Here is a 26,852-nt window from a genome sequence, read left to right as displayed (position 1 = left end):
CGGCTTGTTGGCTTGCATTAGTAGCAGTTTTCCCCCAACCCCCATCTCATTTCATACTTAACACTGAAGCTGCCACCCTTTGCTGCTGCCATATGATCACTCTGTGCAGTAATACTCACAGCATGCAGAGCACAGTATTTTTGAAGACAGTCTCATTAATGTATACATATCTACACAAATATCATATCTGACATATTCAATAAATTAATTTTGTTCAGCTGTTATACACAAAACTTGGCCACCAGCACAAAAGGCATCAAAATTACAATGTGTTAACAAATTCTTTGACATCACTATATAATGACAATCTGATCTTTGGTTTCTATTCCTGAATATGTAATTTTCTATGATCTCCAAGCATTCTGGATTAAAGTAATTTACAACCTCTCCAGCACTTCATCAAATTAAACATCTTTCATCTTGCATGGTGCCAGGCAGTCTGCTGAAATAGCAGGCCTTTCTGAGCCTCTGTCTATTTTGTTTTCTAATAACCTCAAATATTTCATTTTGAACAGGTACCATTCATCTTCATCTTCCATTTGAGTAATATTATTTGCCCCAAAAGGCATCTCCATCCATAAGAATCAAAGGGCTCCCACAAACATTAAAACCATAAGAAACCTGTGAGTCACAATTTATCATTTTAAGTTTCCCAGAATAGGTCTCAGCTGCCGTACTTTGATAGTGACAAGGCTTAACTGAACAATCCACTCACCAGTTGTTAATTCTTATGTACTATTGTTTCTAGTCTGTACATTAAACTGACTGTGACTCATCCTCCAACCACAAGTACATGGCCACTCCATGCTTTCAAGGACTACTCGAGGCAGCTCCAATTTTATTTTTCTGCCAAAGTAATAGAATAGATGCTGAAAACATTACAAGGCCACAGTACTTGTTTGCGGAACATGGCTAAATCTGGTTTGCATGCAGGGAAGACAGTAATTCTGTCTGACAAATTTCTGGAGTTGTCTTGGGAAGGAGAAACCTAAGCAGCACAAATTGGTTTAGGTCAAGAATTAGGAAGGTCTGCATTCATTTTTCAACAAGGTTGACACTCCTTTACGTCACTATCTTGTGTTACCCGTCTTGGGTGAGAGTTGAAGCATCCTATCCAGATTCATCATGGCTTGGCACACCTACTGCTCTGCCTGTGACCACAAAAACACCAAGGTGCTGGAGATCTAGTTCAGCAGGACTGAAGTGTGTAACAGGAATTGGCTGGAACAGTTTGGGAAGGCAAAACAAAAACTGGGTCTCTGGAAATAGTGCTCTTTGTCAACAATTGCATGCTCTGTCAATAACTGCAAAGAACTTGGTCATCAGGTATGATACGGTCTCAAGGCTGTAGTAGGCTCAGGTATGGCCTTTCCTCACTCCTCTGCCCTCGTAATCACCTGTAACGTTGTTTTTCTTGGGGGCCAAGATGGAATGAGTCTGATGGCCAATGGGCATGTCCCATGAAAAAAGGGGCAAAAGTGCACCCAACATTGCCCTCATCCTTTGTATGTGGCTGTATCAGTTGGTGTACAGACCCAAAGTATGTGAGCACCGATTGTCACTAGGTTCTGTAGATTTGTTCCAAGCATCTGGTCCAAACTATGTGGCAGGACTCTTCATTGCCAGATCTGATTAACAATCACCAAGACCTCGTTTGGCTGGCAGTGAGAGGTGCCCTTCCAGTTAGAACTTGCCTTTACAGATGAGATATCACCCCCAATGTATGTCGCCTTTGAGACTGCAATGATGGGGAAAAGATAGTTAACCACCTCTTTGCAAATTGGGGATTTGATTAGAAGGTGTGGAGATGAATATAAAGGTCCCAGTTTATCCCCAGCACCTGTGTAACAAAGGACTCTTTACCTACAGGCAGTTTCCTGGGACACACACTAAGACAGATATCAACCGCTACGGGATGGTCATTGCTTCAGTGAAAGACATTCATCGATCTTCCCAAAACTTGTTGGCCTTCCTGCACAGTGAGATGTCCATATGAAAATACTTCAGACAGGCTCAGTCCAGGCTGCAGAACTACAATGTTAAGGCTCTGTGGGCAAGGACCACAGTAAAGGCTCTTTCCACTACTGCACATAGAGCGGTGGATTTGGGTGAGGAAGCCCTTTAATAATGAAAATGGCATCACCTCAGGAAGCCATATAAATAGCAATTGAGCTATGTTTGTTTGTGTTATTTTTTAAAAAAAAGAGTTGACACCACTGGATGTAATTATCATGAATGTACAAGATTTTTGCTTTACTTCCTTGCATATATATTTTTTTTATCATGAATGAAGTATATTTTTGAAATAGAAAACACTTTGACAGCAAAAAGCTTCAGAGAATTGTAGACAGAGCTCAGCATGTCACGGAAACCTACCACATCTCTGTGTACTGTTTAGATCATAAGACCCTAAGACAAAGGAGCAGAATTAGGCCACCTGGCCCATCGAGTCTGCTCTGCCATTTGATCCTGGCTGATCCTACTTTTTCTCTCCTCCTCAACCGCAGTTCCCAGCCTTCTCCCTATAACCTTTGATGCCATGTCCAATCAAGCTCTGCCTTAAATACACCCAACGACCTGGCCTCTACAGCTGCCCGTGACAACAAATTCCACAAATTCACCAACCTTTGGCTAAAGAAATTTCTCCGCATCTGTTTTGAAAGGACACCCCTCTATCCTGAGGCTGTGCCCTCTTGTCCTAGACTCTCCCACCATGGGAAACTTCCTTTCCACATCTACTCTGTCTAGGCCTTTCAACATTCAAAAGGTTTCAATGAGATTCCCCCCTCATCCTTCTGAGTTCCAGTGAGTACAGACTCAGAGCCACCAAATGTTTCTCGTATGATAATCCTTTCATTCCTGGAATTGAAATTGAAATTTTAATTTTAATTTTCGGTCAGTACAAACATAACAAAAAGCATCATTTTGAACGATGATTTTATAAGACAAAATTAAATAATAAAAAATCTTAAAAACAGACCAAAAGGGTGTAGGCTGAAGCTGCAGCTTATCACACCTACCCCTCTTATACAAAAACATATTTGGCATCAATCATTACGTCAAAACAATTCATAATCTTTTAACACAAAATCCAATTCCTAGTATCATTTATTTACATTACTCCCATTCATTTTAAATCATGTATTTTATATTTGCTCATTAAATTATTTTTAAATAATTTTTTAAACTTGTTAAGTGTGGTGCATGTTTTTAAATTCTCACTACAACTGTTCCATAGATTCACTCCTCTGACTGAAATACAATGGTGTTTTACATTTGCTCTTATCCGTTGTTTTTGAAATACATGTCCCTCTCAAATCATGTTGACTTTCTCTCATTTTAAACAATCTTTGGATACTTTGTGGTAACTGTCCATTTTTTACTTTATACATAATTTGTATTATTTTAAAATCTACAAAATCTCTGAATTTTAAAGTGTTTAGTTGAATATATAGTGGATTGGTTGGCTCATAATAACGTCTTTATGGCTTTCTTTTGAAGTAGAAAAATTGAGTTTGTATTTGTTTTGTGTGTATTTCCCCATACCTCTACACAGTAAGTCATGTCTGGGACTATAAGTGAACAGTATAATGTATACAAAGATTCCTGATTTAAGAAATCTTGTGCTTTGTACAGTATTGCAATAGATTTTGACATTTTTGCTTTGACATAATATATGTGGTTTCCAGCTTAATATATTATCTATTACCACTCGTAAACATTTTCAGATACCTTATCAATTTCAACATCATTTATTCTAAGTTTACTATATGGGTTTGGTACATGGTTTCCAAATATTAGGAATTTAGTTTTACTTAGATTCAGATATAATTTGTTAGTATCAAACCATTTCTTCATAATCTTTAGTTCTTTCTCCACTGTATCCAAAAGTTGTTTCAGATGTTCCCCACTACAAAATATAGTTGTATCAGCAAATAATAAACATTTTAATGTCTGGGAAACCATACATATATCGTTTATATACAAAATGAACAGCAATGGACCAAGCACTGAACCTTGTGGAACCCCACAAGTTACCCTCAAAAGTTTTGAATTCGAGTTGTTTATGTGTACTACTTAACCAGTCATATGCCACCCCTCTAATACCATATCTTAGTAATTTTGTTAATAATAATTTATGGTCAATGATGTCAAATGCTTTTTTTAGATCAAGGAATATTCCCACTATGTATTCATTCCTGTGAACCTTCTCTGGACCCTCTCCAATGCCAAGCCAGTACACCTCTTCTAAGATGAGGGGCCCAAAATTATTCACAATAGGCCTCCCCAGTGCCTTATAAAGCCTCAGCATCACATCTTTGCTCTTGTATTCTAGACCTCTTGAAATGAATGCTAACATGGCATTTGCCTTGCTCACCACTGACTCAACCTGCAAGTTAACCTTCAGGGTGTTCTGCACAAGGACTCCCAAGTCCCGTCACATCTCAGATTTTTGGATTTTGTCCCCATTTACAAAATAGTCCGTACATTTATTTGTACTACAAAAGTCCATGACCATGCATTTTCCAACATTATATTTCACTTGCCACTTTCTTGTCCATTCTCATAATCTGTCTAAGTCCTTCTGCATCCTACCTGTTTCCTCAACGCTACCTGCCCCTCCACCAATCTTCGTATCACCTGTAAATGTGGCAACAAAGCCATCTATTCCATCATCTAAATCATTTATATACAGCATTAAAAGAAATGGTCCCAATATCGACCCCTGCGGAATGCCACTAGTCACTGGCAGCCAACCAGAAAAGGATCCTTTTATTCCCACGCGTTGCCTCCTACCAATCAACCAATGCTCTAACCATGTTAGTAACTTTCCTTCAATACCATGGGCTCTTAACTTGGTAAGCAGCCTCATGTGTGGCACCTTGTCAAAGGCATCCTGTCCAAATATACAACATCCACTGTATCCCCTTTATCTATCCTACTTGTAATCTCCTCAAAGAATTCATAGACATAGAATAGTACAGCATATTACAGGCCTTTCGGCCCACAATGTTGTGCCGACCTTCAAACCCTGCCACCCATATAAGCCCCCACCTTAAATTCCTCCAGATACCTGTCTAGTAGTCTCTTAAACTTCACTAGTGTATCTGCCTCCACCACTGACTCAGGCAGTGCATTCCACACACCAACCACTCTCTGAGTGAAAAACCTTCCTCTAATATCCCCCTTGAACTTCCCTCCCCTTACCTTAAAGCCATGTCCTCTTGAAATGAGCAGTGGTGCTCTGGGGAAGAGGCGCTGGCTGTCCACTCTGTCTGTTCCTCTTAATATCTTGTACACCTCTATCTTGTCTCCTCTCATCCTCCTTCTCTCCAAAGAGTAAAGCCCTAGCTCCCTTAATCTCTGATCATAATCCATACTCTCTAAACCAGGCAGCATCCTGGTAAATCTCCTCTGTACCCTTTCCAATGCTTCCACATCCTTCCTATACTGAGGCGACCAGAACTGGACACAGTACTCCAAGTGTGGCCTAACTAGAGGTTAATTCCAACAGGTTCTTCAGACAGGATTTTCCCTGAAGGAAACCATGCTGACTTTGTACTATCTTGTCCTGTGTCACCAAGTACTCTATCACCTCATCCTTAATAATTGACTCTAACATCTTCCCAACCACTGAAGTCAGGCTAACTGGTCTATAATTTCTTTTCTGCTGCCTTCCTCCTTTCTTAAAGAGTGGAGTAACATTTGCAATTTTCCAGTCCTCTGATACCATGCCAGAATCCAATGACTTTTGAAAGGTCATTTTTAATGCCACCACAATCTCTAATGCTACCTCTTTCAGAACTCTTGGGTGCAGATCATCTGGTCCAGGTGACTTATGTACCTTTAGGTCTTTCAGCTTTTTGAGCACCTTCTCTCTTGTAATAGTAACTGCATCCACTTCTCTTCCTTCACACACTACAACATCAGGCATACTGCTAGTGTCTTCCACAGTGAAGACTGATGCAAAATACTCATTTAGTTCATCAGCCTTGACCCCCGTTATCATTTCTCCTGCCTCATTTTCTAGCAGTCATATATCCACTCTCAATTCTCTTTTATTTTTAACATACTTGAAAAAACTTTTACTAGCCACTTTGATATTATTTGCTAGCTTGCTTTCATATTTCATCTTTTCCCTTCTAATGATTTTTAGTTGCTCTCTGTAGGTTTTTAAAAACTTCCCAATCCTCTATCTTCCCGCTAATTTGTGCTTTGTTAGATAGATAGATAGATAGATAGATAGATACTTTATTCATCCCCATGGGGAAATTCAACATTTTTTCCAATGTCCCATACACTTGTTGTAGCAAAAACACTTGTTGTATGCCTTTTCTTTTGCTTTTACAATAGCTTTGACTTCCCTTGTCAGTCACAGTTGTACTATTTTAACATTTGAGTATTTCTTCATTTTTGGAATACACGTGTCCTGTACCTACCTCAGTTTTCCCAGAAACACGTGTCATTGCTGCTCTGCTGACATCCCTGTCAGCAGCTCCTTCCAATTTACTTTAGCCAATTCCTCTCTCATACCACTGTAATTTCCTTTACTCCACTGAAATACTGCTACATCAGATTTTACTTTCTCCCTGTCAAATTTCAAGTTGAACACAATCATATTGTGATCACTGGTTCCTCAGGGTTCTTTTACCTTAAGCTCCCTAATCACCTCCGGTTCATCACATAACACCCAATCCAGTATAGCTGATCGCCTTGTAGGCTCAATGACAAACTGCTCTAAAAAGTCATCTCTTAGGCATTCAACAAACTCACTCTGTTGAAATCCATTATCAACCTGATTTTCCCAATGGACCTGCATGTTAAAATCTCCCATGACTACCATAACATTGCCTTTTTGACTCGCCTTTTCCATTTCCTGTTGTAACCTGTGGTCCACCTCCCAGCAACTGTTGGGAGACCTGTATATAACTGCCATCAGGGTCCTTTTACCCTTGTAGTTTCTTAACTCAACCCACAAGGATTCAACATCTTCTGATCCTATGTCACATCTTTCTACTGATTTGATGCCATTCTTTACCAGTAGAGCCACGCCAACCCCTCTGCCTACCTTCTTATCACTCCGATATAACATGTAACCTTGGACTTTCAGCTCCCAACTACAACCATCCTTCTGCCACGATTCAGTGATGGCCACAACATCATACCTGGCAATCTGTAATATTGCAACCAGATCATCTACATTATTTCTTAAACTACGTGCATTTAGATACAACACCTTGAGTACCATATTTGTTATCCTTTCTGACTCTGTACCCCTAATGATTTGATTCTCAGCCTGTTGGCTGCAACTAAGTCCCATCAGCTGCCTGCCCTTCCTGACTGCACGCTGACTTTACTTTTTTATCATCCATCCATTCCTGAGTCCCTTCACTCTGGTTCCCACCCTCCTACCAAGTTAGTTTAAACCTTCCCCAACAGCTCTAACAAACCTACCTGCAAGAATGTTGGTCCCCCTTGGGTTCAGGTGCAACCTGTCACTTTTGAACAGGTTATACCTCCCCCAGAAGAGATCCCAATTATCCAAGAACCTGAAGCCCTGCCCCCGTACCAGCTTCTCAGCCACGCATTTATCTGCCAAATCTTCCTGTTTCTACCCTCACTGGTGCGTGGCACAGGCAGCAATCCAGAAATTACTACCCAGGAGGTCCTGCTTCTCAGCTTTCTACCTAGCTCTCTAAATTCTCTTTTCAGAACCTCATTGCTTTTCCTTCCTATGTCATTGGTACCAATATGTGCCAAGACATCTGGTCGCTCCCCCTCCCTCTCCAAAATGTGGTGGACATGATATGGGACATCCCTGACCCTGGCACCTGAGGGGCAACATATCATCTGGATTTCCTGTTCACGTCCACAGAATCTGCAGTGTGTTCCCCTCACTATCTGGAATCTGAAATCGAGTCCCCTATAACTACCACTTCCGCCTTCGCTTTCTTTCCCTTCTGCACCACAGACTCATGCTCAGTGCCTGTAACTCGGTCGCTACAGCATTCTCCCGGGAGGTCACCCCCCACAAAAGTATCCAGAGTGTCCTGACGAAGGGTCTCGGCCCAAAACGTCAACAGTGCTTCTCTTTATAGATGCTGCCTGGCCTGCTGTGTTCCACCAGCATTTTGTGTATTGTCTGAATTTCCAGCATCTGTAGATTTCCTCGTGTTTGCTCTGCTCTAACTGCCTATTTCTATTTCTCCTGATGGTCACCCAGCTACTCGCCTCTGGAAACTTCAGGGTGACAACATCCCTGTAACTTTGTTCAATTATATCCTCGCTCTCCCATACGGTCATCCAGTTGCTGCTCCAGATCCCTAACACAGTCTTCAAGGAGCTGCAGCCAGATGCACTTCACGTAGATGTAGTTCTCCAGGACACTCTAGGTCTCCTGTGACTCCAACATCTGGCACAAAGAGCACACCACAGCTATTTAAATGGTACAGTAAGAGAGGAAAAAACCCAAAAAGGAAACCTTAACAGATGCTCTACACAGAGCCAACGTCTCTTCCGAGCCGAAGTCTCTTTTGAGCCAAAGCCTGTCACTTCCACTCTCGCCACTGGCCTATTCCTGACAATGGCTGCTCCGCTTATCCCTTCTGTACTTTTATTTAGCTCGTAGAGCTCTGCTGACGCCACCGATAGATTTACACTTCTTACATAATCAAAGACCTCACCCACCACTCACACTCTCTTCTCCCCTATCTCACTGGGCAGAAGATTCAAAAGCCTGAAAGCATGTACCATGAGGCAAGGACAGCTTCTTAGACTATTGTTATTAGACTATTAAATGCTTCCCTAGGACAATAAGATAGACTCTTAACCTCACAATCTACCTGGTTATCAGTGCATGTTATCGGTCTTCCTGCACTTTCTCTGCAACTGTAATAACTGACACTATTTTGCATGCTGTTATTGCTTTATCTTGTACTACCTCAATAAATGTTGTAATGAATTGAACTGTGAACAGTATGCAAGATAAGTTTTCCATTATACCCCAGAACACGTGACGATAATAAACCAGAGTATTTACCAATGATAAACCAGGCATTTTAGAAGATCTGAAAAATACACACAAAATGCTAGAGGAATTCAGCAGGCCAAACAGAATCTATGGAAAAGACTAGAGTCGACATTTCGGGCCGAGACCCTTTGGCAAGGTTTCAGTCCTGATGGGAATGACTGAGAAGTCAACGTTACATTTGTCCAAGTTTGGGTACATAAACATGCAATGCCTAATTATATTTGAATTAAAGCAAGGAACTTATCACACTCTAGTCCTGATGAAGGGTCTCGGCCCGAAACACCGACAGCGCTTCTCCCTATAGATGCTGCCTGGCCTGCTGTGTTCCACCAGCATTTTGTGTGTGTTGCTTGAACTTATCACACTACCTTAATGAGTTTGAGGACACTGTAATATGCTATAATGCTTTTTACATTGCATTTCATAATCCCCAGAATACACATCTTACATGTATAGATTTTATGACAAGTGTGTTTAACTGAAAGAAGCATAGACCTGATCAATGATCAGCTCTGAACACATGAAGCAGAACACTGCAAGTCCTGGGGTCAGTGATTCAGTGTTCCCACATCGCCCTCCTATGGCCTCACCTGGAATTTCCTTCATGCAATTTTGCCTCTGCTGCACAAGCAGCACATACATAGTAAGCCAAAGCTGTCAGCAAAATCTGACAGAAAGCTCAGCATCAACTGAGGCATGCCAAGACTGAGGATCAAGTGGCCAGAAACAAAGACATGTTTGAAGCAGGATCCCAGATTTAGTTATGCAGGAGGAAGACTGAAAAAAAGAGCAAGAGATCTTCTCTTTAATCCCTCAGAAATGCTTATAAATTGTACGGGTTAAACTAAATACTATTTTTATTGGTGATAAACTGAAGAGGTCCTGCATGTAACAGAACTGGAGGCAATGACCGGTAGATAGATTAAGTTGGAGGCTGCAACGTGGCCTGCAATCAATGAGGGCAAGATCACCTGCAAGAGAATGCAGCTAGTGGTAACTATTACATAAATTGAGCTTAACCACCCCAAGGACACCAGCAAAGTGGGGGTGATGTCATGATTCAGAATGTATGGCAGAGAAGACAGTTGACAGATAACTAAAGATTAGGAGAATATTTTCACTACTTTAGATGTTGGCAATCTGAGCAAAAATAAAAATAAGGAACTGAGATTGTGGGGAGCAGTATTGAGAGTGAAACAAGGTACCGGTAACTAATCTGAACATTAATTTATGGTAGGAAGGAACCTAATAAATGTTCCTCTTGTACTTTGTGGGAAACCAGAGTCATTTCCCAATGTCCATGGAAACTGGTCAACCATACTAAGGAGCTAGAGCTGCCGACAGATTGATCAGACGGTGATTGCAGAGATTTCATACACAATCATTTTCAATGACACAAGTTAAAACAAAGAAATGAAATTCTACAAGCTATATTGAACTAGGAAGTAGGACCCTAAATGTAGTAATTTCATGATAACTCTCAGCACAATGTTCTAGAGAGAGTAAAAGTAGGAAGATACATTAAATGAATAAGTGGCTTGAACTGGTGTGAAAGAAGGGAATTAAATTGCTGAGACACTGAGACTAATTCTGAGAAGGTGGGAGGAGTACAAACTGGTCAGGCACTTCTGAGCTAGGATACTCTTGCTATTCTAGACAGCAGGACCATCATATGAAGAGAATGGATTTATTAGACCAGTATTCGCTGGAGCTTAGTAGACTGAGAATGGATCTCATGGAAATCTTTAAATTTCTAATAGGGTTAGGCAGACCAGATGCAAAAAGGGAATTCCAGAATTTTAGGTAAACTAGAACTAGGGTCACAACCTCAAGAAATGGTGCATATGCCACCTACAGTAATCTGAGATGAAGAGAAATTTCTTAACTAAAGAGTGTGAATCAATCTAATTCTCTACCACAGAAGGCAGTGGAGACCAAATACAGAACACAAAACAAAACAATACAGTACAGGAACTGGCCCTTCAGCCCATAATGTTGTGCCAAACTAATAAAATTAGTAATCAACTGCCCAACCAAACTAATCCTTTCTGCCTACACAATGTCCATGTCCTTCCATTTCTTAGTCACATGCCTACCTTAGAACCTCCTAGGTGTAAACACACCTCCATCATGTTTGCCTCCATCACCACTCTAGGCAGCATATTCCAGGCACCCACCACTATGTTTTTAAAATCTTGCCCAATACTTTTTCTTTGAGTTTACCCATCTCATTTTAAATACATGTCCTCTGGTATTTGACATTTCAACCCTGGGAAAAAGATACTGGCTCTATGCCAATACACCAAAAGCAAGACTTTATCAAATTGATTCTCTTTAATCCTACTTGCCAATGACTTTTCATGGCCCATGATGGCTTTCCTAATATGCTTGAGTTCTTTTCTAGATTCTTTATAATTCTCAAAGGTTACGGCTGATTTTAGATTCTGAAGCCTTTCATAAGCTTCTCTTTCTTCTTGACTAAATTTACCACCTATGTCAACTCAACTTATCTTGCCATTCTTTTCCTTCCTTTTTACTAGAACATACCTCTGTACAATTGGTCTTTAAGTACCCTCCACTTGTCAGATGTGGACTTGCCCAAGATCAGCTGTTCTAAATGATTTGTCCCTAGTTACTGACTCAGTCTCACAATTTGTCCTGCTCCAGTTTAATACTCTCCCATAACTTCCATACCTATCCTTATCAAAGCTACCTTGAAACTTAAGGAGATGGGAACACTGTTCCCCTTTGGTTATCCCACTGAAAGATCAGTCATCTAGCCAGGCTCTTAACCCAATACCAGATCTAATATGACTCCTCCTCTTGTTGGATCATCTAGATATTGATTTAAGAAACCCTCTTGGATGCATCTAACACATTCTGCTCTATCTAAACGTCATGCACTGAGGTCCCAATTGGTATTAAGGAAGTTGAAGTCACTCAGTACTACTTATTTTTGCACCTTTCAGATTTTACACATTTCATATATTCATGGAAGCATACATACAGTATTTCTGCATACAAAATGGATCAAGGAATATAGGGAGAAGGTAGGAACAGGTTACTCAAATGCTCAACCAGAATAATATTGAACAGAAGCTGGCCCAATCAGCTGAATGGCCTAGATCTGCCCTTAATTTCTATATTTCTGTGCCTTTATCTGGTATTAATTTTTGCCACAACTTTTGCCTTTCTGTAAGTAAACCAAAACTGGTAACAGTACATTAATGGGCACTGTATTCTTTTAATATTTCCTAACCTTTACCAATAAAATAGAAAGTAAGATGTGCACTTGAAGTGTTTTTGTGTCACAAAACGCTGTGTAGCCACTGAAGTCCTTTAGAAAAGTAGACATTGTTGAGTTGCTGGAAACAAGGCAACACGATCCCATTGTAAAGAATGGTGCCAGTGGTTGTTACTAGACTGATCTCTTGATCCAGAGTTGGGAGTTCAATTCCCACCACAGCAGCTGTGGAATTTAAATTCAGTTAATTAAATAAATCTGGAATGCCTTTACATAAGAAAGATAGTATCAGCAATGCTGCCAATGAACAACAATATGATTCACTAATAGTCTTCTGGAAATTAAGTCTATTGCCCTATTCAGTCTGGCTAAATATGACCCCAGACTCCAGCAATATGTTTCACACACAAATAAAAGCTATCCCAGCCCCAAAGTTTGACCTGTGATTTAATAAATCATGGCCAATTCCTACTACCCTCATCACCCCTTCTACACCTATCTTCCAAAGCCTTTAATTCCCCGATCTTTCTAATATTTATCTATCTATCTCCATCTTAAATATCTAATTTTTGACCTTTACGACCCTGGGGACAGAAAATTCCAAAGATTTACTACCCTCCTGTCTGACTCCTAAAATGGCAAGTACACAAAGCATTAGCAGAAAGAAAACTAAAAGTGAATGCAGACAATGCCAGATCAAACAATTTGGCCCTGTTGGCTCTCCCAACCCTACTCATTAATATCTGGGAACATACTGCAGTTGGAAGAAGTTCTACAGAGCAGTCAAGCAATATCTGATCTCAAAGACTTCTCAAGCAACATCCTGGGATGTAGCTGGCCCACCAGCAGAACAGAATGATTGGAGTTAGTGGCACTGTTGCAGGGAGTAACCCAGAAGTGCATGCAGACTTACACCAAACATGCGCAGAAAACCAACCTATTACTGCTTAATTTCCTCCAGTTGCTTCACTTCTGGACATTGAATAACACTACAAACAAATGCTATGTAATGCAGGAGCACAGAGCACACACTGGGGAGAAGGCTACCCTGTCCATCAGCTGACCTGGCTGAGTTCTGAAGGACTAAATTGTCTGAACCAACACAAAGGAATGTGACTTTCTCTGCCTTGCCTTCAATAATCATCCAGTCAAAGTGCTCGTCTTCTTGACACCATCAGAGTAAACAACACTCACAATTTGTGAAGACAAGTTTTGACTAAAGACACCCTCCATCATCTTACATAGCATTATAACAGTAGGAAATGATTCAACTTGGGTCAGAAGTGGGGCACCATCAACTGTTTATGGATCATCAACAATAACTTAATGCAACTCACAAAAACCTGTTAGAGCCTGCCACATCCTTTGTTTTAACATTACCAGCATACCAGGAGGCCATGACCTGAAAGACAGTGTCATCATCTATGGATCCTGAAGATCTGAATAAGTGTAGTAAAAATGCTACATGATGATATACAGAAGATAAATGTTCGGAGATCCTATCACAAAGAAGGCATGGGAAGCTGAATTTGAAAACTATGCCTCAAATAATGTACAATCATGTGGTTGCTGTTATTGAATAAGTGACAGACAGATCCTCTCCTCCTCCACAAGGAAGGAAGGGCAGGTGTTCACTTAACGGTTTGGTTTTCACACTGTACATAACAAAAATGTGATGGAGGCTAACTTTCAGCATATAATATACACTGTAAGTGCTCCATTCACAGAGCAGATATTTTCCTGTACATGAAAAAAAAATCTGCTCTGTGAACGGAGCACTTACAGTGTATATTATGCTGAAAGTTAGCCTCCATCACATTTTTGTTATGTACAGTGTGAATGCAATGCATTGAAGGTGTTTTTTGTTCTGTATAACTAAATATCTGGAAAGGTTACTAAGGTAATTAATGGGAAACCTTACTGTGGGTGAACACAGAAAGCAGAGGGATCCAAACTGAAACCAGGTATTGACCTTTCCAATTGTTGACTATGGCAGAAAGATGCATTGATTGGATGTGACACAGCTGAGTGGGTAAAGCAGCCTGTACTTAGTCTTATCTCTGAATAATTCCAGAGACAGGCTCACAAAACACATATCAATTCTCTAAGTCGTTGCTGTAGCAACCAACAAAAAGGAAAGGAGAAAACAAGAGCGCAAAGCCGAGGATTTATAAAGCAGCATTTGAAGCAGCTCTCAGAGCAGCTGATTTCCATTAGTAGAAAACCCAGGGGTCAGTGTGTTGTGCATAATTTGTCAATGTTTAAAACTTCAATTTAACATGACGTGCTGTCATTGCCAGAAAACAAAGCTGAGATCTCACAGTGAAACTTTACAGAAAAACACAGGACTGAGACAAAGCAATATCTATTAGTGACAGCACGGAGGAGGGACTGTTACACAAATATGCACTATTAAAGAAACATTCAAGAAAAACAGGTGTTCTATCTTTCATTCAGCACTTCACTGTGAATTCAGGTCAGAGGGTCTTCATCAGGGTCTGAGCATCCTTCCATTCTTGTACTTACTACACTTTTTAACTTCCCAAACCTTTGCCCTTAGTTCTTTCATTGGTGGCCAAATCTTCACCTCCCTTGGTCTCATTGGAAACACTTTCTGAATCCTTCTTTGTGCCATCACCAATCATTGCTGGCTTTCTTCCCATTTTAAATCCCTTCAAGCCCAATTTTCCCAGTTCAAGCCCATTTCGTGAGAAGATGGCGGTGCGACAGCAGGGCGCAGCGGCCACTCCAGGAATGAATATCTGTTATCTGTAAGTAGGGGCCGTGCACAATCCTGATTTGATGGGGACGGACGTGAGAAGCACGGAGGAACATCTGGTGAAATTTCTGACATGCCTGTTTTGCTGCCGCTGCTACTGTGCGATCGAAAAATCTCTGGGAGGAAGGCCCCAAATCCTCGGCTTTGCCTATTGCTTGGCGGCTGGGGCCGGGGCCGAAGCGCTCGGCAGAGATAGTGCTCAGTGTCGGAGGGCTGGTCGGAGGCTCGAAGTTTTCGGATGGACTCAGAGTTGGCTGTGGTCGGGTGCTTCCAGAGGCTGCATCGGGAAGTTTTGCCGCATTGGAGGTTCATGGCAGGAAGAGTTTTTCTTCCTTCTGCCGTCTGCGTGAGATGATGGGCTATCGGGGACTTTGAGACTTTTTTTTACCGTGCCCATGGTCTGCTCTTATCAAATTACGGTATTGCTTTGCACTGTTGTAACTGTATGTTATAATTATGTGGTTTTTGTCAGTTAGTCTTGGTCTGTCTTGTGTTTATGTGATATCATACTGGAGGAACATTGTATCATTTCTTAATGCATGCATTACTAAATGACAATAAACGAGGACTGAGTGTCCTCATAATCTAATCTAAATCTAAATCTAGTTCTAATTTTCTCCCTTAATCCAGGGATAGGGTACCTATTTTTCTCTGTTAAACATCTGATGACTTATATAACTGCATCACAAGGTAATAGTCACTGTTCAGGCTTGAAAAAGAGCACAGCTAAGGAATTGGATCGTACCATGTAACTATAGAATATATAGAATATAGAAGATAGTAGCATTTGGATAAACAGAGATACAAAATATTCTGCAGATTATCGACATGTTAAGCAACATACACAAATGCCAGAGAAACTCAGCAGCTGAGGCAGCATCTATGGAGGGACATAAACAGTTAACATGTTAGGCAGTGACCTTTCATCAGGACTGGAAAGAAAGTGGGCAAAAGCCAGAATTTAAAAAAAAGGTGGGGTGGAGGGGAAGGGAGAAGATGACAGGTGATAGGCGAGTCCAGGTGAGGGGGAGATAGGTAGGTGGGGAAGGAGAATAAAAGGAGCTTGGAAAGGATAGGTGGAAAAAGTAAAGGGCTGAAGAAGGGAGGTGATTGTTGTGTATTTAATATTTCAGTAATATGTGAGCAACATTGTAGATATGTTGTTTGATTAAGCATTCTTTGTTGCTTACGTAATGCATTGCAGGTTATATGTAAAAGTACATAAATGGCAAACATATTTATGCACCACATCATATGTGTGCACCTTGCTTAAAGTAAACTTGAAGCTGGACTTACATTCTGGACTCTCGGTGTTTCCTTCCAATCAGTTTTCATGTTTTGGAGTTATAAAATATAACAATGGTGACGAGGTTTTTCAAAAAATGAACTCAAGACCACTACCTACCTGTTGAAGCCCAGTGGGATGTTAGAGTTTTTAAAAAAGCGCAGTGAGAAGTTTGAGCTTAAAAAGGGCAGCACTTCCTTTTCTTCAGAGCAGCACATTTTCTTTGCAAAAGGCAATAGTTAAAAGAGGCAGAAAAAAGAATAATTCATGGATTCATAAACAGTGAGTACTGGTGATAATAATCATACAAAAAAAGAGCAGAAATGGCTGGATACATTGGAAAGATTGACATCTTTGATGACACAACAGATAAATGGATATTATACACTCAGCAAAAGGAACAATGTTTTAAAGCAAACGAAATAGCAGATGAGAAGAGGGTGCCAATTTTGCTGAGTGCGTTGGGTTCAAAGGAATACAGTTTGTTTAGAAATTTGACTGCTGTAACCAAACCAGCAGAAATGAGCTTTGCTGATATCGTGAAAGTAACGTAGGAACATTTAGAATCAAAACCACTGTTGATTGCAGAACACTTTAGGTTTCATAAGTGAGATGGGATCAGATATATCAGAAATAGTGGGGAAAGGAGTTAAGTTGCAGTATCTGATGGTTTGGTCGTCAAACCTTATAATCATTGTTCCCTTTGTTGGAAATATATCAGAGTGTGAAGAGGCAATGCTGGCATGTTTCATCACTCAGTGAGCTCTACGTTGGAACTCAAACAAAGAAATTCTTACTGAAAGGATGGTGGCCTTGAGTCGCCGATGCCTCCTGTCCTCTCGATGGGGGGAGGTAGCTCTGATTGACTCTCTGCACACTGTGAGCCTCCGTCAGAAGCCGATCCTTCAGCCAGCACCAACTGTGGAAAGAGACAAAGACAGCCTAAGGAGTGTGAGGCTACTAAAGAAACAATGAGAGAGCAGCAAGCCTGGTCTTGGGTGCAAGGAGAATAGGTGGGGTGGGGAATAAAGGGAGGCAACTTTCTTGGAGACTGAAAGTGAAATAGGAAACGATTAATGCTCAATGAAACTGCAGCACACATTCCTTTAAATTTTGTCTCACTGGAAACAGCAGCAACCAAAACTTTATTCTACAAGAATCTCACATATTACATGGTGAAGGGTAAAACTGTGACCCAACTAACTGAACTCTTTGACAACCAGACCTGACAATCCGAGTTTGTGTATGGTGCATGTCCAATCTGGATGACTATGGGGAACATTAGTGTTTAAATTTCAACTTCAACCAAATGATAGAGAAGAATTGAGAGAAGGAGAAAACTTTACAAATATAACCCAACTCTTTTCCCCCCGAATGATTACTATCCAATCATTAAAATAATGAGATACGCATAAGTTTTAGAAGAATTTAAAGGGACAAGATAATTCAGATAAGAAATTAATTCTGATACTGAGAAGAGAAAAGTGTAACAACTAAATCACAATGGTTGTTATGGGAAAAGCAGCACAATTTAAACACCACAAGCGTCACACACAGTATGATGACTCTGGTTGATGGACAGGCATCAGCTCAGATCCTGGAAGAATTTCTGTATGTTTTAAAGAATTTCATAGAATCTTTTACTTCTTTGGTTTAATGTCTCATCTGAAAGCTTACACCTTCCTTTAGCCCAACACTTGAAATGGCAGGTTAATTTTGGGATCAAGTCTTTTGAATGGGACTCTCCTGGAAATATTACCACCCAACCAATGCTGACATCGTCTTAGAGGCTTGGTGGTAGACTTTCCATCCTACTGTTAAGATTAAATCAGCATCGCACACTTCAACACAAGAGATTCTGCAGATTCTGGAAATTCCGATCAATGCTGTTTGATCAATTGATCAATTTCGATCAACACACAAAATGCTGGAGGAACTCCTATCAGGCAGCATCCATAGAGAGAAATAAACAAGTTGATGTTTCAAGCTGCAACCCTTCATTAGGACTGGGAAGGAAGGGGGAAGTGGCCAGAATACCTTGGGGGTGGGAAGGAGTACAAGTTGGCAGGTGATAGGTGAAACCAAGTAAGGGGGAAGATGGGTGGGTGGGGGAAGGAGGTGATAGGTGGAAGAGCTAAAGGACTGAAGAAGGAATCTGATGGGAGAGGACAGAGGACTGTGGGAGAAAGAGAAGGAGGAGGGGCAACAGAGGGAGGTGATGGGCAGGTGAGGAGAAAAGAAGGGGTAACAAGGGAGCCAGAATGGTGAATGGAAGAGAGAAGGGAGAGGGGAGAAGTTACCAGAAGTTAGAGAAATCGATGTTCTTGCTATCCTGTTGAGGTTACCCAGACTGAATATGAGGTGTTGCCCCTCCACTCCGAGTGTGACAGTGGAGGTTGCCATGGACTGACATTTAGGAACAGACATGGGAAGTTGAATTCAAATGGGTGGCCACTTGAAAATCCTACTTCTTATGGTGGACAGAGCAAAACTGCTCGACGAAATAGTCCCCCAACCTACATCGGGTCCCATCCATGTAGAGCAGGCCACATCAGCATCATCAGATACAGTAGATGACTCCGGCCGACTCACAGATGAAGCATTGCCTCACTTGGATGGACAATTGGGAGCTTTTAATGGTGGTGAGGGAGAAGGTGAAGGGCAGGGGTAGCACTTGTTCCTCTTGCAGGGATAAGTGCTAAGAGGGAGACAAGTAGGGAGCGACATGTGAACAAGGGAATCATGTAGAGAGCGATCCCTGCAGTAAGTGGAGATGGAGGGGGGGGGGGGGGGGGGGTAAGGGAAAATATGCTTAGTGATGTCACTTTTAGTTCTCAGATTCTCAGACAAACTGCAAACAGAAGGATCTGCGCACTAAGCCTTAACCCAGGAATGAATTTCATATATGTGGTTACCTCCATAAAACCTCAAAACAGTTACAGCAACAAAACACCAAACTTTGTAAGTGGGGAATTCTCTTTGGCACCAAAACCAAATAATCTTCAATCCACTACACAAATAAGGCACAATGTGGCAGAGAGGGGTGTTGGGAGAGTGGATGCAAATGAAGCACGGTGTGAATAAAGAGCAAGAGATGATGATAGATGTTATTGCTTCGGACAGCACACTGGAGACACAAGATGTGGAGTCAATATTGTGGCAATGGGGTTAGAGGAGAAATACTTTGAAGGGGCATCTGGAGGAGACACAGTGAGGAGGGCAAGTTGTAAACGGGTGGTACTGCACTATGCAGCGATGCCAGCCAAACTCCAATTCTCACTACAGCGTGCATGCCACTGGACCCAGAGGGAAGATGCAAGGTCAAAAGCAGCAATCAGTGAACAGAGATCGGAAATGGGAATTCTGGTTGATTTATCCAAACATACAATCCCTATTATTCTCAATGAGTAAAGTTAACTCAAAACCATGCTCTCAGACTGAGGCCTCAGACCTAGTCCAGAACCATCGAACTTGGGTTCCACTCTTTCTGGTGCTCTTCCATACAATGAAGCCCAGATTTACTCAGATTGCTCTCTGGCCTTCATTTCTAACCTAGAAATGACCAGCTGTTGCTCTCCTGCTTTTTGACCTTCTTGTCCTTGAGCTCCTATCTTCCCTTCCATTTTAATGTCAAAAGTCCTATGGAAGAAAAGCAGTTGTCTAGTGTCCTTGTTAATGTTTATCCCTCAATGACTGCACTAAAAGTTAACTAAAAGATCCTTCATCTCTCTGCTGTTTCAAAAGTCATGCTGTATGAAATTAAAATCAACATGCATTCAGCCTGGAAAGCTATAACAACACATGGCAGGAAGCAAAAGCATTCAGACCAGGGTCACACCCATACTGAAAGAATTAATTATACCATAACTAACTTGGTAAATCATTAAACTTTATTGACTACATAAAGAATTTAACCTATTGACTTTTCTATGCTGTTCTTTTCTAGCGACAATAGGTGTGGGAGTGGGCCATTCAGCCCTTTGAGCTAGCACCGCCATTCACTGTGATCATGGCTGATCATCCACAATCAGTACCCCGTTCCTGCCTTCTCCCCATATCCCTTGACTCCGCTATCTTTAAGAGCTCTATCTAATTATTTCTTGAAAGCATCCAGAGAATTGGCCTCCACTGCCTTCTGAGGCAGAGCATTCCACAGATCCACAACTATCTGGGTGAAAAAGTTTTTCCTCAACTCCATTCTAAATGGCCTACCCCTTATTCTTAAACTATGGCCTCTGGTTCTGGACTCCCCCAACATCGGGAACATGCTTCCTGCCTCTAGCGTGTCCAATCCTTTAATAATCTTATATGTTTCAATCACATCCCCTCACAACCTTCTAAATTCCAGTGTATACAAGCCCAGTCGCTCCAATCTTTCGACATATGACAGTCCCGCCATCCCGGGAATTAACTTCGTGAATCTATGCTACACTCCCTCAATAGCAAGAATGTCCTTCCTCAAATTTGTAAACCAAAACTGTACACAATACTCCAGCTGTGGTCTCACCGGGGCCCTGTACAACTGCAGAAGGACCTCTTTGCTCCTATATGCAACTCCCCTTGTTATGAAGGCCAACATGCCATTAGCTTTCTTAGAGTACCGGTAATCCAAATAACCCAGTAATATTATACAATAATGATAAATATAGCAAAATATCTCTCCCCTTTTGGGATCTTCCTCCCTGGTAAGTGGAAAGCCTCAGGTTCACAGCTACAAGTTACAGTGTTTACATGAGCTAGGAAAATGAACAGCAACTAGTCAACTGAGACAGAAAAACTTGAACATTTGTGCAACAGTCTCCTGTCTACCTCTCTCTCACCATGTTCGATTTACCAAGCTTTGTTAGTCCTATCTCCTGGTGTAGCTTAACTTCAATAGAACATTTGGCAGTTTGGAGGTGAAAATTGATTTGGTTTTACACTACTGCTTTGTTTTAAAACTATAATATGTAATGGACCTAGCATTCATACTAAGACCATAAGAAATAGGAGCAGGAGTTGGCCACCTGGCCTATCTTGGTTGCTCTGCCATTCAATAAGATCATGGCTGATCTGGCCATGGACTCATCTCTACCTACCTGCCTTTTCCCAATTACCCTTAATCTATCCAACCTTGTCTTAAATATATTTACTGAGGTGGCCTCCACTGCTTCAGTAGGCAGAGAATTACACAGATTCACCACTCTCCGGGAAAAGCAGTTTGTCCTCATCTCCATCCTAAATCTACTCCTAAATCACGAGGCTATATCCCCTAGTTCTAGTCTCATCTACCAGTGGAAATAACTGTCCTGCCTTTATCTTATCTATTCCTTTCGTAAATTTATATTTATATTCTAACAGATGAGATCAAATTTACAGAGCAAAAAAGGAAATCTAGCCAGGAAAATAAAAGGCTTGGGTGAGAATTAACAGAACGGAACAGAGATAAAGCTATGTGATACTCCTTTCTGTGAGCTGCCTGACTTTGCCCTGCACGCAAAGGTTTCTTCCAAGAGTTTCGCTTGCTCCATGAGAGAATGTACAAAAGTCTGCCCAGCTACAAGTACTGAGGCCCACCGTTGGTCAGTGTCATCCATGGATGTTGCATCTCAGCTGTCTATGTGACACGCAAATCAAGACAGTGCAACATGGAGTGCAAGCTGCTGCCTATGTGGAGCAGACTTGCCCTCGTTATGTGGCTGATAACGCAAAGGAATGGGAGAGACCGATACGGTCTGCCATCCGCAGTGTTGCAGGAGTTACCAGTCAGCTTTGAACTCAATGTAAGCTGCCTTAGGGACTCCAGCTCAGGATTTTTGTTGTGGGATTTACACAGTGGGTGCAGCTGCAAGGCAGCAGAGGTTTGAGATCAGAGTTTTCATTCTCCTAGATGAGCTGCCAACCATGGCTGACGAGCCCCATCTGCCCAAAGTGAGTGAATTTAAGGCTCCAGAAACCTGCCTTTGCCCCTTCTTCTGTCAGTAGAAACGGTTCCGCTGGACTTAGTAGCTAAGCCATGTGTGAAGGCCAGAAGATAGACTTGGTTGTCAGAGGCTATTTGAGACACACACCATTGGGAGCATTTAATAGATCGCAGGAGCTTATCCCCACTATCACAGCTGCATGCCAGTGCAATTTCTGCTCCTATTTCAGACTAAGTACTCTTTTTTTTGCTATTTCAACATACCAATTTAACATGGGAGAGTGAAGAGGGGTAGGAATAGAGGTCAGAGAATGAATAGTAGTAGAACTTGCTGGTGAGTTTTACTTAACCGAAAGCAGGACTTGGAGCAAGAGACACGACAGTTTGAGGTAGGTTTCGGGACTTGCTGATTGAGTTTCAATTAACAGAATTCTGAAAGAGGTACATTTCCAAATTGTTAGTTATTTGACTAATAAGCTAATTAACAGTAGCTGATAAAAAGAAGTTAGGGTCAAGTGGAGCAGTCATCACTGGAGTAGATCAGTATAAAAGTGAAGACCTGAGGCTTTGCCTCAAGAAGCTTCAGCACGAAGAGGTGGAGAATGTGGTCCACTTGTGGTGAGTGAGAGAGAGCTGCTCTTTTAAAAAAAGCTTCAAAATTCAAAAGTAAATACATATGCATCACCACATACAACCTTGAAATTCATTTTCTTGCAAGCAATCACAGTAAATTCAAGAAACACAGTAGGTTCAATGAAAGACCACACCCAACAGGGCAGACAACAACCAGTGCGCAAGAAAACAAAAACAAACAAACTTTGCAAATACAAAAAGAAAGAGAAATAAATAAGCATAAATATTGAGAACATGAGATGAGGAGACCTTGAAAGTGAGTCTGTAGGTTGTGGGAACAGTTCAATGATGGCTGAATGAAATTGAGTGAAGTTATCCCTTTTGACTCAATAGGCTGAGGAACTGGTGCAGTGGTCAGGGGTTCAGATTTATGGTTCATGGGATCTCTTCTGGGGAAGGTACGACCTGCAAAAGGGACAGGTTACACCTGAACCCAAGGAGGACCAACATCCTTGCAGGCAGCTGTTTGGGAAGGTTTAAACTAATTTAGCAGGGGGATGGGAACTGGAATGATGGTGCTGAGGAAGAGGTAGTTGATTTACAAACAGGCAGTGCATAGTGAGATTGCCAACAAGGAGAGGCCGATGGTAGGGCAAAATTGCAGTCAACTGGATGAGTTACAATGTAAAAGATGGACAAAATCGAAAAGGGTGAAAACAGGACTGAATGTGCTATATTTGACTGTGGCAGTATACAGAATAAGATAGATGAACTTATAGCAGAGTTACATATTGGCATGTATGACGTTGTGGGCATCACTGAATTGTGGCTGAAAGAAGATTATAGCTGGGAGTTTAATGCCCAAGGATACACACTGTATGAAAAGTACAAGCAGGTAGGCAGAAGGTTTTCGTGGCTCTGTTGATCTAACAAAAATGAAATCAAATAATCAAATCATTAGAAAGTGGTGACATAGGAGCAAAAGGTGTTGAGTCATCACCTCCCTCCCAAATAGTAGTAAAGATGTGGTCTACACATTACAACTGGAGACAGAAAATACTTGTCAAAAGGGCAATATTACAATAGTCATGGGGAATTCAATATGCAGGTAGATTGGGTAAATCAAGTTGGTGATTTACCCAAGATACACATTTCAGAAAGATAGCTGACCACCAGGAGAAATAAGAAGAGTAAGTAGTTAGTGTAGCGTTCCCACTGTCCATTCCCCTCACTAACAAGCACATATCTTTTTGGATATATATGAGGGGATGTTCTTTCAGGGGCTAACAGCAGTAGTCAGGTCTTTCTCATTGTGACCAGGACAGGGTGCAATGAGACAGGGCAATAAATATAGGAGATGCAATAGTGAGGAAAACAGACAGGAGATTCTGTGGCCACAGATTGATGCCACAATGCTTTTTTACTTCCCAGCTGCCAGTGTCAAGGCAATTGCAGGGCAGCTGCAGAATTTTCTCATGAGTAAATCAAAAAGCAAGAGATTATTTTGCACATTAGCACAAAATGACATGGGTTATATAAGGGATGATTATAGTGAGTCAGGTAAGAAATTAAAATGCAGGACCTTGAGGGCGGTGATCTCTGGATCACTCACAAAGCCACAGTGAGTCATAGAATAGAACGATAGGCCAGATGAATGCATAGCTGAGGAGCTGGTGCAGAGGGCATGAATTCAGGTTCTTGGATCATTGAGATGTCTTCTGGGGTTCAGGTGATCTGTACAAGAGAGGCAGATTGCCCTTGAATGGGAGAAGTCCAATATCCTAGTGGAGAAATTTACTTTTGGAGGGTTTAAACTAGATCGGTGAGGGATGGAATTTGAGAGTGTGAAGTCAGTGAGAAGACAAGGGTATGTGCAGCAACCAAAGGGTGTAGGCCTAGTAATCAGTATAGCCATGTTTTCAGTAAAAGGACTGCAGCTGTATATTGCATCTCTTTCAATGCATGTAGCTTAATTGAGAATGTGGATTGCCTCAAGGAATGGGATATTGAGGTCATGACAGAAGTGTGGCTGAGAGAAAGGCAGCACAGGCAGGGCAATGTTCTGACATACTGAACTTTTAGGTGTTGCAGAGCAACAGGTAAGAGGGAATGTGGTGTTGCTTATTTGAAAGAGTGGACATAAGAAGTTGATGGTCGCCTCGGTAGGGCTGTTTAATAGACCACCCCAACACTTAGCAGGGACTTGAGGAGCAGATATCTTGAGAAATTGCACATTTTGATAAGGGTAGACATAATGTGATGGTCACTTCAGTAGGGCTGTTTTAAAGATCACCCTACTGTCAGCAGGATACATGAGGAGCAGATGTGCTGAGAATTTGCATGTAATTGTGAGTATAAGTAGTATTGTGCTAGTGGGAAATCTCAATTATCCCAGTACTGTCTGAGTACAAAGGCCTGGATGGGGTGTAATTTGTATCCAAGGCCATTTCCTCATGCTCAGGTTCAAGTTATTGTCATAACAGAATACAGGGGGTTGGGAAGGAAGCTGAGAAGCAGGACCTCAAAGGTAGTAATCTCGGGATTGCTGCCTGTGCCACGTGACATTGAGGATGGGAATAGATGAGGTGGCTGAAGAATTGGATCAAGGAGCAGGGATTCAGATTCCTGGATAATTGGGACCTCTTCTGGGGCAGGTGTGACCTGTACAAAAGGGGCGGGTTGACAAATCTAAGGGGGAACCAATATTCTTGTGGGCAGGTTTCCTAGAGCTGTTAGAAGTAGTTTAAACTAATATGGTGGGGGATGGGAACAAGTATGATAGAGCTGAGGACCAGCAGGTTTACAAGTAGATGATGGGTGTATCATGAATGGAAAGAAGGACAGGCCAATGATTGTGTATAAAGGCAGACTGAGCAAAGAATTAAATTGTACCACAGAAGCAAACTTCAAAAGGACAAAGAATGCAGGATTGAAGGTGCAGTATTTAAATGTGTGTAGCATTCAGAATAAGGTGGATGAAATCGTGGCACAATTAGAGATTGTTTGGTATGACATTCTGGGCATCACTGAGTTGTGGCTGAAAGGTGGCCACAGTTGGGAGCTTAACATCAAAGGATATATTTTGTATTGAAAGGACAGGAAGAAAGGCATAGGCGGTGGTGTGGCTCTATTGGTAAGAGATGGAATTACATCGTTAGAAAGAGGAGACAAAGGGTCAGAGAATGTTGAATATTTATAGGAGGATTTAAGAAACCGCAAATGTTTTTAAAAAACTTTATGGGAATCATATGTAGGCCTCAAAATAGTAGCTAGATGTGGGATTCAGATTGCAAAGGGAGCTGGAAAAGGCATGTAATAAGAGTAATGCCTTAATTGTAATGGGGAACTTCAATATGCAAGGAGATTGAGAAAATCAGGTTGGTGTTGAATTGCAAGAGAGGGAATTTGTTGAATGCCTATGAGATGGCTTTTTAGAATAGCTTGTGCGTGAGCCTACTCAAGGAAAGGTTATCTTAGATTGGGTGTTGTGTAATAACTCAGCTCTTATTAGGGAGCTTAATGTAAAGGAACCCTTAGGAGACAGTGATCATAATATGATTAAATTCATACTGCAATTTGAGAGGGAGAAGCATAAGTCACCTGCATCACTATCACAATGGAATAAAGGGAATCAGAGACTTGAGAGAAGAGCTTGCCCAGGTGAATTGGAGAAGGATACTGGCCAGGATGACAGCACAGCAGAGGTGGCAGAAGTTTCTGGGAATAGTTCACAAGTGGCAGGATAGATATGTCCCACAGAGGAAGAAGTTCTCAAATGGCAGGAGTAGGCAACCGTGGCTGACAAGGGAAGTTAAAGACTGCATAAAAGCCAAGGAAAGAGCATATAAGGTAGCAAAAGTGATGGGTGGTTGGATGATTAGGAAGCTTTTTAAGAAAGGAAAAGATGAAATATGAGGGCACACTGGCCAATAATATGAAATTTTTTCAGTTGTATGAAGAATAAAAGGGAGGTGAGAGTTGATATTGGACCACTAGAGGATGATGCTGGTGAGGTAGTGTTACGAATGTGCCACAACT

General features: G+C 41.5%; 1 protein-coding gene across 2 annotated transcripts in view; it reads right to left on the bottom strand.

The window, feature by feature from the left end:
* LOC140718370 (segment polarity protein dishevelled homolog DVL-1-like) overlaps window positions 1–26,852 on the bottom strand; it is a 139,664-nt gene that overhangs the window by 71,632 nt on the left and 41,180 nt on the right. For both annotated transcript variants that reach the window (XM_073031998.1, XM_073031999.1), the window contains exon 3: window positions 17,137–17,258. In XM_073031998.1, coding sequence (XP_072888099.1) covers window positions 17,137–17,258 — 122 coding nt within the window. The remainder of the gene's footprint in view (window positions 1–17,136; window positions 17,259–26,852) is intronic.

Source organism: Hemitrygon akajei, chromosome 29 (genome assembly GCF_048418815.1).
Source record: "Hemitrygon akajei chromosome 29, sHemAka1.3, whole genome shotgun sequence".
Classification (NCBI taxonomy): domain Eukaryota; kingdom Metazoa; phylum Chordata; class Chondrichthyes; order Myliobatiformes; family Dasyatidae; genus Hemitrygon; species Hemitrygon akajei.
Note: the sequence above shows the minus strand (reverse complement) of the source record. Positions and strands in the feature narration are given on the sequence as shown.